General features: G+C 32.1%; 1 protein-coding gene across 1 annotated transcript; it reads left to right on the forward strand.

Annotated features, from left to right (window-relative positions):
• The first annotated feature begins 3,260 nt into the window (after positions 1–3,260).
• On the forward strand, positions 3,261–12,665 carry LOC148601139 (putative defense protein 3). Its single transcript, XM_088555603.1, has 5 exons — positions 3,261–3,473; positions 5,343–5,534; positions 7,964–8,097; positions 9,618–9,712; positions 11,282–12,665. The coding sequence occupies exons 2-5, from the start codon at positions 5,348–5,350 to the stop codon at positions 11,442–11,444; spliced, it is 579 nt and encodes a 192-aa protein (XP_088411729.1). The 5' UTR covers positions 3,261–3,473; positions 5,343–5,347; the 3' UTR covers positions 11,445–12,665.
• Positions 12,666–16,370: the final 3,705 nt, after the last annotated feature.

Genomic DNA, 16,370 nt, shown 5'->3' on the forward strand with positions numbered 1-16,370 from the left:
AAATCATACATACAAAAACTAAGAGCATTGGACCAGGTGCATCGGTAGGGTAAGCGTCAAAATGACATATAGCATATTTTAATCATGAACACAAAACGTTCTGGACACATACTCAGGCTTATAATGTTCAAGTAAAATTCATGTGAATAAAGCAAAAATATAAAACGCCAATTTATAAGGTGATGCAGTCAAATGCAGTACAATATTGTCATGTTTATCGTTTTTATTAAAACGAAGTGCATGATTTTAAACCGCAATTCTAGACATGTTTTTCCTTTACTAGTTAATGATAAGTACACACTGATAACAACAAATGACTACTGAAATACATAATTCTACAAGTCTTTTCTTAAGGCTTTTTTCAGACTCGAAATTATATATGTGTTTAAAGAGCTAAAGGCTTATACAAGTAATTTGTGGGCATATTCCAATATGCATCAATGTTGTAATTCAGTCGCGAAATATTAATGTCGAAAGCTTATTTGATACAGTAGTTTTGTATTTTGATAGTGGACAGTTCAGTGCGTAAAATAGTACCTATAAAAAACGATTTTTAACAATATAAAATGCTTATTATTTTTAAAACCACAATGATGCCCGCCAATACGTCCACTTTACAGGATCTTCATCAATAATTTACAATAATACAGTATTCGTCAATTCAAAGTTCATTAGTTTCGAAAATATGCTGTTAAAATGTCGTTTTATGTCATGTAGAATGCATGTTAAAAGAAGGATCATTGCGCATATATGTTGTAGTTGTCATCCTTATATTTAGAAAAAAAACCTTTTGGTGATCTCTGAAAGTATTTACTATTTTGTTTTTAGGTTATACGCTGGTGAACTTGTTACGTTTCATCATAACAATTTTTTGTGTAGTTGTTAAAAACTTTAAACAAAGCTAATGTATCTCTCCATGTTTGGAGCACTAAAGATAAATATTCTTAATGACTGATTAACACATTTTACGGTACAACGTACACAAGTTTGTTTTCGTGACTTCAATTATTGTATATATTATGAACAGTTTATAATCACTGATATGAATTTTTATGCAAATTTGTGTTGTGATTATTAGGCATTCCATATTAGTGCAAAATAAATATTCCTGTAATATAAGTAATGGGTCTGAACTTCCAATCTAGTTCAATTTTTTCAGGTGGAAATATTTTTTTTAAATTGTTACTCCGATTCAATTGAAGTTTTTTTTATGACTTATTTAAAATCTTGTGAAATTGGCAATATAGACATAACGACAATGGAAATGGTGAATATACCAAAAAGACAACACCTCCACCCGGATGAAAAATGTCAGCTCTAAACCACTCATGGGTCTTCAATGAACGACGAGAAAACCCTCATACCACAATGCAGGCTGCAGTTGGCCCCAAAGCAACATTTAACACATGTGCAGCGAAGTAGCTGCCTATATATACTCCAGCAGCAGAAGAGTAAACCGAAAGTGAAAACGAACCAATGCATACATATTTCGTTTATTTGAATAATGGGTCTGAATTTCTGTTTATTCTGACCACCATAAAACGTCTGTAGTGATGACTTCAATCTTGTATCAACAAAACCCTGTTCCAGAAGCCTATTTGGCAGAAGTCTAGCGAGATACAAAATGTCTGCGTAATTTCGTCCAGCTCTGGAATAACGTAAGAGTTGTGATATGAACACTCCATACGCAAGTGCTGAAGGGATGTTGCAACAAGTGAAGGAAAGTTGACAATTTGGAATGAAAAGTCGTATAGTTTGGTCAATAGTTTTCCTTTACCATCGATTTCTAAGTGTAGGTCAAGATACAATGTATGAGGCTGCCTTTACAGTGTCTGTATTTTCCTTTATCTCAAGTTCTTTGGGGTAGATGCGATGTAGCAAATCCCCGAAATTAGGATTGCTCATGTACGATAATACATAGATCTATATAGCGAAAACTGAGATTGAAGAATCTAGCTAAACGACATTGTTTCTTTCGGATCAGGTCAGCAATAAAGTCAGCCTAATAAGAGTAAAGGAATAGGTCAGAAAGTAGAGGAACACAATTTGTTCCCATTGGAATGCCGACCGTTTGTTGAAAAACGCGTCCACCACACTGGACAAATATGTTGTCGATTAAAAATTCCGGCATTTTGTAAATATCTTCTTCTGTATATTTGTAAGATGATTTAAAATTATTTTTCACAAAGTATGAGGAAACTCTACACCAAAAACTATATATTTGTATCTAGGTGTATTATCTTTTTTGGAAAAACAACGATGTATAATGTTTTTGAGTCCAGATTTTAACTGAGTATGGGGAATAGATTTAGAAAGGATATTACGCAGAGATTCGTTTTCGATGATGATTAAATCTCCCGTAACGACGACATGGTAAGGACCATGTTTGAATGGAGAGTTTTTGCAAGAACCGTCAGGTGGTTTAGCCTTGAAGTCCTCAATCTCGAGGTTCTGCAATAGCCTTTTGTAATAGAAAATTTTGGATGCAATGGGTGAAGTATAGGAATATGAAATAATTGAGATGGATTTGAAATATGGGGAATTTTGTGATAGAAGATGTTAGCCAAATTAATTGCATCTATAACTTTGTTGACAAAGGGTAGTGGCAGAAATGATCGTTGTTCTTCATCTTGACTTTTCACACAAACTGGTTTAAAGAGTCTGTGGAAACCAATATACAAAATGATGGCAACAAGTCTGTATAATGATGAGGTAGGTTCAGAAACAGAAGTGTCAAGACTTGTTTTGTAATGGGAGTGTAGTAGATTAAGAGGTATAGAATAGAGTTTGATTCTGATGTGATGAAGTCCAAGAAATGTATGAAAGGAAGGAGACCACCTATGGAGACAAAATACCACTATGATTAGATGAATTCATAATACAACATTTTACTATTTGTTTTTTCTCGTAACACATGGAGCATATTGTTGTCGCATGCGCTTTTTTATGTTGTCGGTAAATAAAAAGTGACAACAAAACAGGAATACAGCAAATTTAAAACTCTAGTTATCCGTCTTTGAGACAAATAAATAATAATGACACGATATACGTGCCTTATGGAAAGCAATTGAGTCGCCGGAAGTTGTCTTCTAAGTGCACACCATGACAAAAATATTCAACATTTCTCTGTATGTACATTTTTAAAACTGCGAATAGTTTAGATAATATCTAGTAATACAATGTACGTAAAATGACCCGATGAAGTAAATGCCTCGAATACATTTAACAATAAAGAGGAAACTTTGAATGTATCATATTACGAAGTTGTGTATTGCATGTGTACATTCTTTTTCATTCGAATGCATTTACACTAACAAAAGGTAAATTTAAGCATCGATTCGAAACCTTATTTGGGAGACAGCACATTTTGAGTCGTAGTTACTTAAATAACTACAAACTGCATCCTGAAATTGGTGGTTAATCCCACTTCAAAGTATTACTTCTGCTGATTCTGTACTTTATACAACTAACAGGTATGTTATTATATTTATCCATTATTTATATGCCTTTCGATGAGTCGATAAGTAAATGGCATAATAAACATGTCTTACAGATTGATTAACCTCTATTTACACATACCAGAACAAGTGGTTATATGCATATAGCTTTCTTTATGTCTTATAGTCATTTGCTTATGCAAACTGAAAGCCCACAGAAACACTGGTTTCTGTTTTCAAATACACGAAAATTCATTGTTTCTGTTACTGTGCGCTGGTAATCCTAAATTTAATCCACCATTTCCTTTGAAATACCTGTACCCAGCAGGATCATTGCGTTACCAGCTGCTCCGGTGTTGTAATATCTATTATGCCAAATTTATTATGACTTGATTATGGATCGGATTAGTGTTCGGAAATTTTGTTGTTACCTTGAATTTAACTATACTTTTTATCTCTGTGTTCTCAATTTAATTTATTGTTTTTGAACTTTCTAAAATCTTAACCTTAAATAATCAATGTTCGATGAATTCATAACTAATTACCATTATATACTAGTTATTTGTACAGTAAAAAAGTACACTAAAACATATGTTATATATTGTTTTCAAGACATATGTACATCTAAGTCAATAGAAATCAGTTACTACATGTAAAGTAAGCAATTTTAGCACTGATGATCTAATTATATCAATAACTTTTTATTTATTAAAAGAAGCATTCCTTAGTATTGCATAGTAATACAGAGTCCTCTTTCAAACGATAAATATCCTGAAGAGAACATATTGCGAACTTAATGCATGATTTATCAATGAAATATGCAGATAACATAGTCTGCTTGGTTTTCTAAGCCATTACCCAGCAAAACATTAACGGACAGGAACAAAATTATTTATCATGTAAAGCAATTTTCTATATATCATGAATGCATGATGAAAACGTGCGTTAAACTGATTTGCCAGACTGATTAACTACTAACGGAAAGATTGACTAAAGGAATACAAACATTAAATCCCCTACGGCAAAGGTCGCCGTAAATAAATATTGAAATGAGGTTTGTAGCGTAAATGATTTTTTATATCTTTCATTATTTTAGGGACAATCTCGTAATCAAGTTCTGGGACGTACATGTATTTTTTTCCACATTGAAATTTAAAGTTTGTCTATTCACTGTAATGTTTTAGATGAATTATCTACCTTAAATCATATTGTCTCTTTACTCATCTTGTATAAAATAACTAATTGAAAATACATTTAACAAAAACTATAACATAACTGTGAAATTGTGTCATACGCCGAATTTTGATGAAACCAGTGAAACATAAAAACAACTCTTGAGAAAACTGTTGTGAAACGACGAACAAGATCAGTCGGGTCTTGTTGTATATACTGACTATTTCTGTTTAAAAATGTCAAATAGTTTTAATCACGAACTTTTGGACATTTTGAGTTTAAACTGCAAGTAATGTTTGAGATGATCTCACTCTTAAAAGGTTTGACTGATTTTTATACAAAACAAAAGATACGGATTTTTGTATAGATTTTATTGATTAAACTAATTTATATATGTATCATCTCGTAAAAGTAACAAAATTTTAGTTTATTTTTTCAAATAGTCATTGAACATTGCCTGATATATGAATTAATATGTATCAATAAGAAACTTAATACATTTTGGCAATGTTTGTTTTACTTTATTTCTGTACGCATTCGTCGACCTCGAGCTTTTTTATTTTTCAAAACAAACTACCAATAATAATAAATATATAACAACGGTCGGTCAAAAATTCACATTATGGTCAAATTACATGGTTCTGTTCCATATAAACAGACTCACAGTGACAATTTTACTTTCACCTTGAAAGTGATGTTATTAATTCAAAACAAAATACAATTATCTTTCAGTACTAATGGAATACCTAAAAGTGCTTACCTTCGTTCTGGCTTTGACGTTTGTGGATGGAAAGAGAGATGGAGCTCCTACAGCGGCTTGTTCAACCATGACCCCAGGTCATAACACAAGGGCACAAAATTCTTCTGCACCGTACAAGATAGTCTTAAGTAACAATACCTATTATGGTGGGGAAAGAATAAAAGGTGAATGACAGCAATGCTTTTTAATTGTATATTTCTGCGTTTCGCTTTCAGTGAATGAATGTATTTCTAACATGGCGAGACACGTTTGCTTATTAAACTACCGATGTCTCCAAATAGCGTAATACCCTGCTTGCAATTGATCAATCAATTCAATTGATAATGAATCAGTCACTTTATATTGCATTCATTGATTTTAATCGTTCACTAATTTTATTTTAAAAGGACAAACCAAATAATATTTCTTATACAAATCGCTTCTATTTTATTACGAATTTAGCATACTACTTAAAAACACACAGATATAAAGTATTTTGGTCAAACTGTTAGGCTGTTCTATCGACACTCATGCGTTAAAGAAGATATAAATTGTGTTGTATGGAAAGGTAAACAAATACATATGGCTTCACAACTGGCATCACCGCTAAAGATTGGTTTAATTTTAATTTATTTGCATTTAAATTATAAGTTTATGGTAAAGAGGAGACAAATAAACTAGGGAACCGGAAAACCCCATTTGCATTGAAAGTGATCAAAAATATCGTTTGTATGACGCATGTTAAATGACGGTGCCGGCTAATACATAGAATGATATGTTCATTTGGAATCAAGCTGAACATATCACATATGCTGAACATACGACCCAAGGGCCGGAACTTGTTAATTTGTTTACTAAGATCAGTGACCTAGCGGGGCATTTCCACTATGATCGAATGACATATATTTACGTCATGTGTTGCTACGTCATGAGTCGATTCCGTTGCATGGTTGATTTATTTGTAAATGTGGTTCAACTTTTGTCTTTTAGTCATAAACCTTACTTAACTAGACATAATTAGAAGAGCAAACTATTTACCTTTCCGAAAGAGACGTCTGACTGATAAAATTGACGCGTTTGCCAAATTATAAATAATAATAAGCGATATGGCAAAACGCAACAAATGCTCCATCGTTTTCCGTGTATAAAAATAGTACATACTTTCAGAGATCACTAAAAGGTCGTCAACAAGTGTAAACACACCTTTAGGTAAGCCAGGAAAGGCACCAACAACAAAAGTGTTAAGATAACGGAACGATGACACTTCTTCAAAATGAACTATGAAATTAAATAACAAAACGAAAACACAATAAAAACCAACATATGGCTGTCGACAGGTACATGTCTCTGATTAGGTTAAACTAGTTTTAAGTTTTAGTTTTAGTATAAGGCCTCAAATATCCCCTAAAATGTACGGTCAAAAATCAAACACCATACAAATACGCCATAAAATTAACTTGGTAATATACATTCCTGAATGCCGCGCTTAATGCTTATATCAACGTGGGTAGACATTGTATTTGTCAATATTTTACACGTAGTTTTTGCTTGATGAAGGAGTAATCAAGGGAACCAAGGGTATAGCGGTAATCAAAAGAATGTAATCCAGGGACAAAGACCAGACATGGAAAACAGACATACACAACAAAGAACAGAGAGTAACTAAAATCATACATACAGAGTAACAAAAGCAAATGAACAACTCGGACTCCACTAAAAACTGGGAGCATGGACCAGGTGCACCGGTATGGTAAACGTCCTCTGCTTTTCTAGAAATACCCGCCGAGTTGCTCATAAAAAGTCAAGTCTAGGGTAAACGAAAGTGAAAGGAAAATATGGACACACACAGTGTCTACCCATATTTTTAAAAGCATAAAGCCAGGCATCCAGGAATTATTTCTTAAATAACATTTTTCTCTTTCTATTTTGTGAGGAGAGAGGTATGACTGAGGGAATATTTGTTGTCTTTAGAGTGATTTGACAAGAAATAGCTCTACTGAAAATATCTAGTAGTACTATTATCATATTATAATTTTTGAGGTGGGTACTTGTGACGAAGTTTTGTGTCTCTTTTTTGAGAAAAATATATTACTGAACCCTTAACCAAACGGTTAAGTCCAAGTTTTTGTTTTATTTTTATTTTATGTTGCTTGATTGCATCAAATTGTATACACCAAAGTGTGAAGGAATTGGGACAGGACTGGAACTATTGGCTAGCGAAGGTGGAATTTTATATAATATTCATACGTTCAAGTCTCAAGATGAGTCCCAATTTGTACACAAAACAAAGTAGAATCCGTTAAACAAATTAAATACATGAAACGTGGCATACTGGACTTTAAATATAACTGCTGAATTGACTGTGGTTTTATTTTAGAATTTCAGTTTAACTTCAATTTTAGTTTTTGTGGTAAAAGAAAGACAATCCTAATGTATTTCTTTCAACAATTAAGATATTTTTCATGTTGAAAGAACTACATACGTAAGTTATGCCTTTTCTATTATTACCAAAAGTGTTGCATACATGTTTCGAAACTATTTGCTTCATTTGAACGAAGAATAGTTGAATCGAAAAGAATAGCAACTTTTGATTGTTTTGTTTATGCCTCTCCAGTTACTCTAGAGAACAGTACCTCTGAGATGTTTAAAGGTTATTTCATCCAAGCTCGTAACTCAGATGGAGGTATCATAGCCGGGTTCGATACTAGTGGACAAAGTAACTCGCAGTTTAGGACATGTACAACTAAGGTATGATTTGATATACATTTTTAGTAAGAGTTGATACTTCAAAATGAGTATGATTTGGAAGAAAAGCAAAAAGAAGGATGAAATGTATAATCATTCTTTTCAATCTGTCTTCTTTTATGGTTAATTCACATTGCCAAATCTATTGGTTCTACTGTATTTGTGTATCATTTACAGAGTTGTCTCCCTTAATTTTAAATTCTATGGTATATTCTATATAATTCATATCTCTTATAAAAAGTTAAAAAAAACACATGTAAACTTTTGCTTTGTTTAATGTTTAAAACAATATCAAAAATAAAAATATGTAGACATTTCAATCGCGAATTACATTTCGCATGATTCTTAAATGCAGTCCTACTTAAATAAAAATGCGTTACGTTAAGTACGGTAAATGCGCCTACAACTACTTGCCAATAATACTACAAATTGTAAGTTTATACACAAATATCGATAAAAAGAAATGAAATGAATACGTTAAGGCAACGATTGCTCAATGTTGTTGAAATAATTCATGATACCTTTGTCATTTCTCTCTTAATCAGCAATAATTATATTTAAGAAGGTCGTTGTTTTTTTTTAAAATGGTATGTAGTTTTTCTTGTGAATAAGTACATTAATGCGTTATGGTTGGGCAGAGATTGCTATTATTCATGAACAAAAATCATATCTTAGTTATTTCAATAAAAAGATTAATGTATTGGGCCATCTTAACTATTATCGACGTCAGATGTTGCTCGTTATTGTTTTGAATTTCTATTTTCGTAAAATCTGCGATTCGGAACTAGAGTTGTCTTTCTTACAACTCATATTGTGTTTATTGACTTACGTTTAACAGTGGTTGGTACTCATGGGACGTTTCTGCACTTTCATCGGCCATTAAAAATCCTTACGGAATAATTCTTTACAAAATCCGCCATTTCGGTTCTAACAGGACCTTTTTGTTGACAAACAATGTTCGTCATATTTCGGAGATCTGCTTTCCCACCAAATCGGATTCGTAGGCAACAAACGGGTGACACATCCGAGAAGCTCGAAGGTATTGAAGTGCATGCTAGAATCATTGGTCTTTAGACAAACCGCATAAAATATACAACATCTCCGTAGCAACCCATCCGAAAGAAAATGGCCGACTTTGACAATGTAAATATTGCCATTCAAATTTACCAACTCGACAGTTTCGGATGATTGACTTCATAGGGAGATATTATTTCGTAATTTCAATTGTGTCAAATTAAATTCACATTTTAAACACATGTAGGTCACAATAAAAATGTTTGTTAGCCTTTTAAATTTAATTTTTGATGGTTGTAGCCGAGCTGACGTCGAGTATAGATCACGTATAGTGGTTGAATACATTGTATGGTAGTCACTATTTCTTCAAAGACTTCAATCATAACTCTTGCTATAGGTCATTGAATTGCCCCAAATCACTTCCAAAGTTAAAGAAAGTTTGCAACTGTAACCAATTGTGTATGAAAAGTGAACATCAATATACAACATTATTTTATCGTCCTTTCTAGAATGATGCCGTCACCCATACCGAAGCATCTGAAAAATATATGGTCTCCTTTGAATTCATTGCACCTAAGACATCAAAAAAGAATATTACGATTTAGTAAGTACTTTTTTCTTATACTTATTAACATGTACACTGAATATGTATCAGTTAGAACTATAGGTTATTAAATGTGATGCACCCTAAAAAAGGCAATATATTTTTATTTTTGTTATACAACATCTTCTTCAGGAAGTAAACCTAGCGTAAGGGAAATAAGTTGAAATCAGTGATATGTTTGTATTACATTCAATTTCACCAAAGGCCATTAAGCTTCCATTTGATACAGATTGAAATCAGTCCAAGTCACTTTGATTCTTACACGAAATTGATGTTAAATGCTGAAGACAAACAAAATGATTTGTGTTCTTAACCCTAGGTCGACCTCCCTGAAACCCATTAGCTTATTTTGTACTTGTATATGTTACATTGTGTATGTTAAATAATCTCATTTTAACCATGCACTCGAAGTGTAGCTGATACCTTTACAACAATCTTATCTTGTCTAATTTATATGTCAAAAGACGCTTTTTGTACTGAATCGCCCAGTAGTAGATATATTAGGTAATATACAGTTTGACGTTTGGGAGACGTAATACTAGAATTAAACATAATATTTGTTTCCATTAACACACGTAGAAAAACAGTGCAGACGTCAATGGTTATTCGTCCATACCTCATAGGTATTTTCACAAAATTGTTGATTGATAGTTTTTCAGGATGTGTGTACTTTGCATGATAAATACATGAAATATTAGATGGAATTTTCCTATTCTTTGGTTATACCGTATAGCGGGTAATTTTGGCAGTGTGCTAATTTCGGGAATGTTAGCAGTTTATCAACAGAAGCTAAAATAAATTCCGCAAAATATTTACTATGGGCTTCAGTACTAAGTGCATCAATTAGCATCCGCCAACAATAAAAACGCCATAATTTTTTGTGTAATTTTTGCCTCAAAACCGGCAAATTTCACATTAACGAACGCCAGACGGTATGTTTTTTTCATTATTCAAGCTTGACCTATCTGATGGAATTGTGATACCAGTGTTTTTTATTGTTATTATTTGGGGTTTGTCTTTATACATGCACATATGTGGACATATGTTTATTTAATAAACACAGCTTGATTTCTGTTCCTATGACCGCCAGTCATTCTTTTCGATCACCTGCACAGAGGATGTGTTCATTATTTCAATGCCCTATTAACACCTCTACCTCACTCAGTCCTAAACCCTGCTCCCTAGTGCAAATAAGTAAAGTACACATAAAATAACTTCGCGGATTTGTAATAAGTACTATTCATGCCCTGAGAATTCCCATTCTATATAGCAGGGCCAATAAGTTAGCTGCGTGATTCGTAGTAAATCAGTAAGCAGTTATAGGTTTGCGAAGGAGATTGTACATTTTGTACACATAAACAATGCTTTCAGCCATGCATGACTTGTAAAGTATGGATTATATTGTATTTAACGTTTATAATTATGATCTTTCTCCAGCTTAACGAATATAAATATAAAGTGGTAGCCATGACAACCAGGTATTTTTTCTTTAGATTCCTTTCTTTTATTTTTTTTTTCAGTTTCTATACGAAATACATGACTTGTCAATGTCTTCTTCTTTCATTTTAGCGCAACTGTTGTCCAGAGTTTTGAAGTATTTTGGGTTATGATACCATCTGAGGTTATTATTGACATGGCACCTACTGAAGTTGTTGATTCCGCTGATGTTGTCTTACCCTCGATTTTAGCTGTTATGATTCCACTCCTCAGTGTATTACTCTGTATGCGATAACAGAAGGACACATGTTAACCTACACGACTTGCCAAATGTTTACCATTGGGCGTATCACACATTATATTATATTTGACTACGAGTACCGATGTCAGTTTGTATTTGTCCAGTTTTATTACATTTCCTAAATTATAAAGTCAAAGACATCAAACTTGTATCTAACAAAACTTCCATAATAATGATGGCAAATCTTGATATAAAGTTTAATCAATTGAATGAATGCCGAAGAGATTTTGAATGTAGTAGTTATAAATATAGAAGTCATTTTACCATTTTTATATGGATAATTTGAACATATTTTCTCCATTTCTCCCCAAATGTTTTCCCACATTCATTTATGAAACATTTTATTTAATCCCGTGAGGGTTTAAAAAGGGCAACGTCTAATTTAAAGTTTAAAAACCTTTCTTACAAATTTGAATTCATCTCTATTTGGGGTAAACATGCTTTTTTATATACACTTTTAACCTGATTTTGTTCACTTCTCTGTTACAAGTCGATGAGATTTGTCAATAATTTTCAGTTATAGTTTCCGTACCAACACCATATTTCCTTTTATAAAAATGTAGTAGTCTTTCAGTGGGGAAAATCCCAAATATCCTAGTCCTTCCTACACGATGTCCCATTCTTCATTCAAATGCTCCATCGTAAACCCGACTTATACATGTTTGAAATTAACACATCTTCAACATAACGTTAAATTCTTATTATTTCACTTTCCCCACTTCCGATTGACCCATTTAAGGAGATAGACCTACGGTAAGGGACACAACTCTTACAAATCATTTGAACATTAGTGTTCAGTATTTTACATCAATCTCATGTATGCATCAAAGTATCTTGAATTGATTTCAAATGAAAGCTTGATAGGATTTGGCAATTGAAAATGATGCTAAGGCATCACTGATTGCAAGAGTTATGTCCCTTACCTTAGGTCTACCTCCTTAAAGTTCAGTAAGTTTGGATTTCGAATTCAGTAGTTGGCTTGATGCTACTACATTTATCTTTATCTCTCTATGTCTGCTTTTTTAGAGTATCTTATATTCATAAACATTTGTTATGCTAAATTCTGGTCACATTCAAGTGATTTTAGACAAATGATATATATGTGGACGTAATGCAAATGTAATACTGTGTTTTTGTCATGAACAAATATGATATCAAGAAGAAATTAACAAATGTTTACATAATATTCATTTAATAAAACGTGGACCGATGATACATAGACTTTATATGATATGAAAAACCAAGCCGGCAGCACAAAGGTTTGTATAAGATTTTTTTCAATTTCTTTTCTGTAAGGTTTCAAAATACAAGAACCTATATTATAAATTTACACCACTTTTGATGGCCTAGCCAAACAAGTGGAAACAATAGTGAATCCTTTGTAGAAAATCCGCTTCTTATCATTCATACATATCTTCAAATTAGTTTCTTAGGAATCGATCTACGGAGTAATTTTAAACGACCTATAACTAAGCTGGACAATTGTGAAAACTCAAATTGGACCATTAGGAGGATCTCAATTTTCAAATTTAAGTACACAAAACAAGTACACAAATTACACATTGACACAAATAGCAGCGGTAGAGGCACAGTTGTTAGTTAGACGATGAGTGATAAATGAAAAGCAAAAAATAGAACAAACACAAAAACAAAAAAAAAAACCATAAACGATCAAACTTACAAAGCACAAAAAAGCAAACAATCAAATAGAATAAAAACACGCACACACAAAAACAAACATAATACAGGGTTCTCTTTAGCGAAGATGCTCAAATTTTATTGTAACTTAACCTTATTTCAGCCTTAAACAAATGTCACACTCATGGGATGACAACTCACTGGTGTGGACACCAAGAACATGAATATAACATGTATATTTCATATGTATTTATTCAACGGGTCATAGTTTTCCTTTCCTCGTTTGTCTACCCCGGACTTGACTTTTTATGAGCAACTCGGCGGGTGTTTCTAGAAAGCAGAGGACGCTTACCCTACCGGTGCACCTGGTCCATGCTCCCAGTTTTTAGTGGAGTCCGAGTTGTTCATTTGGTTTTGTTACTCTGTATGTATGATTTTAATTACTCTATGTTCTTTGTTGTGTATGTCTGTTTTCCATGACTGGTCTTTGTCCCTGGATTACATTCTTTTGATTACCGCTATAATCTTGGTTCCCTTGATTACTCTTTCCATACGTTTAATACAGTAAATATTCGGATCGTTTTAGTTATGATGAACGGTAATATAGCTTTATCCAAAACACTGTTGTGTCTACTACTTGGGCTCTATTCCCGTTGTTTTCATACTAAAACATTGAGTTGCTTTTATCTTTTTAGCTTTCATGACACAGATTAGGTACATTATTGTTACAGAAGTAAATATATTAATGATGATAATGGCTGGATGTTTTCAAAAGAAAATTAATAATAACGATAACTATAAAAACATAAAGTCTAAATTCTAATTTTATAGTGAACTTCCTTTACTTTTACAAGTTGCTTACTTTTCATTTCAATGACTGATAATTTTGTTCAAAATTCATTCATATCAAATTATTCTATGCCATCTCAGATCTAATGTAAAATAGTTTGTACTCCATCAAGGGAAATTATTATATCAAAATGCGCTTTAACAACATACGTATTTATGGATGGCTTGCTCAGCAGAAGATTCAATATTTGAAATTCTATAGGAAGCTTTTTAATTAGGAATATATAAAGGGATCATATATATATATAGCTATAAAGCTTAGACTTAAAGATGGCTGATGTTGATATGTTGACAAACTGAGTTTTGATTAAGTGTTAAGTGCGGCTCTGCCTTTAACCCACGCAAATGCTTATGAATAGCTATTCTTCCATGTCTTAATCCCAGATATTTTTTAATTTGAATTCCTTCGGTGGGCCTTATAGAAACGAAATTAAAAATGTAAATGAAATTGCTCCACTAAATATGTAAAAGCTTAAAATTTGGAAAACATTATATTACAGAAAAGTTTGGAAAATTTTCCCTTTAGAACTTTAACCATATAATCAAGATTTCACTATGCATATCAGATCAAAGGAAATTAACATAGAAAAGTTGTTTTTAGGATGTAACAGATGTATTTAAACAATTTTGTCGATTATCTTGAGATATGATGAATCACCCTATTTAGACAGAACCATACTAAAGAATTTATCGTACATACTATTATCATAAGGCCTTCAATACATTTGTATAATCGACCACCGATAAATATCTCGATTTTCGTCCTAACACTGTTATTTTTGTGATTCTTTGATTGTATGTTTACGTGTTACATGCTTATAGGAACATCGTACATTATTTAACCTTGTAGTGGGTGTGTTGAAAACATGTTTTACTTTCAGGTAGTTTTATCTTAAAAAAGTATTCACCCTAAGTATATACACACACGTAACCTTAGATTTCAAAATTAATTTTGAGTGTAAGATTTATTTTTTCCACGTCTTTTTTAACATATTCATACAATATAGATATAAGTATTTTCAGAACTACACCGTGGTAAACCGAAATCTAAGAAGGGCGATCCAATTAAAAGTCTGGCGTCAATTTCACAAAAAATCGTAAGTGTAAAATTGATCGTAAGTTTTGACGTAACAATGCTATTTTATGTTGTGACGTCATTACTTATGATCAACTTTACACTTACAACTTTTTGTGAAATTGACGCCAGATCTCCTATAATACGCCTTTGATTACAGGAACAATTGACAAAGGTCAGCTGAATTCAGAACAATTATCCAAATAAATTTCAAACCAGCAACGACTAGTAAATGAAAACAAGAGGAGAAAAAGATTAAGAGAGAAGTTATCGAGACAGTGGAAAAAGATTGACAATTAGACCCAAAAGTAGATATAAAAGGCTAAGCATTGCTGGAAAATCATAACTGTTAGTAATTACAATACAAATAACTTTTTTTTCTTTTAAAATATTTGGTTTAATCCATTTAGGATAAAAGTGTAAAAATGGATGTAGATTAAAGTGCTCAAGGATAATGTTCAAGATTACACCACAAGTTATCATGTAAAAAATGAATTCAACTCTTAAGACAAAATAAAATTATGTTTTTTTTCTTTTTAACGAATCCCTTTTCACCCAGGTCAAACCATTTCAAGTTAGTAATGTTAAACTAAGAAAATATCGCACCAAAAGATCAACTATCTGTAAAGATTTGTATTTCTTGAACGGTAAATTTAATTTGCATGCTTAGAAAAAACAGATCAGACTGGTTATCATCAAAACAAATTAAATTATCTTCCTGTGTGTAAATTAAGATGAATTCTAAAGTATTTACTTTAAATAAAAAAAAAATTTAATCGTGCATGTGTGTTTAGTCGAATCAATCATTAGACTGTGTTCTGAGAAAAATGTTGGTTTCTACTAGTTTTTTATTTTAAACTTAAAAATCTGTATGACAAATTATTCAATACAAAAGTCACTAGTTATAAATAAAAACAATAAATAAAATAAAAGATAGGTTTGTGCTAAATCGTAAGAGAATGTAAAATAAAATTGACACAATTATTTACTAGGGATGCGCAAAAGGTAGGTTCACCAGATATTATCTTCTGAATGTTTAATTATTAACAAAAAAAGGCTGTTTAATCTTACATAGCATGCACAACAGAACATGTTTTTTAAGTGCGATTGTGTGTACGAATCATGCACATTCTGTAGCATGTGATACCACCCTAACAACGCTACACATTTTTATTTTTGTTATGAAGTTGCTTCATAGGTCTATATGATGAAATGTATAACTATTCATTCCAATTTGTCTGATAATTCAAATTTAAAATAGAAAAGATTTTTTTTGTATTTTAGTGTCATTTACAAAGTTATTTTCCTTAATTTTTAATTCTGCAGTACATTCTTTATCTTCCAAGAACAAGGATTAT

This window comes from Perna viridis, chromosome 12 (genome assembly GCF_037379345.1).
Source record: "Perna viridis isolate PV_CMFRI_1.1 ecotype Kerala chromosome 12, ASM3737934v1, whole genome shotgun sequence".
NCBI classification, from domain to species: domain Eukaryota; kingdom Metazoa; phylum Mollusca; class Bivalvia; order Mytilida; family Mytilidae; genus Perna; species Perna viridis.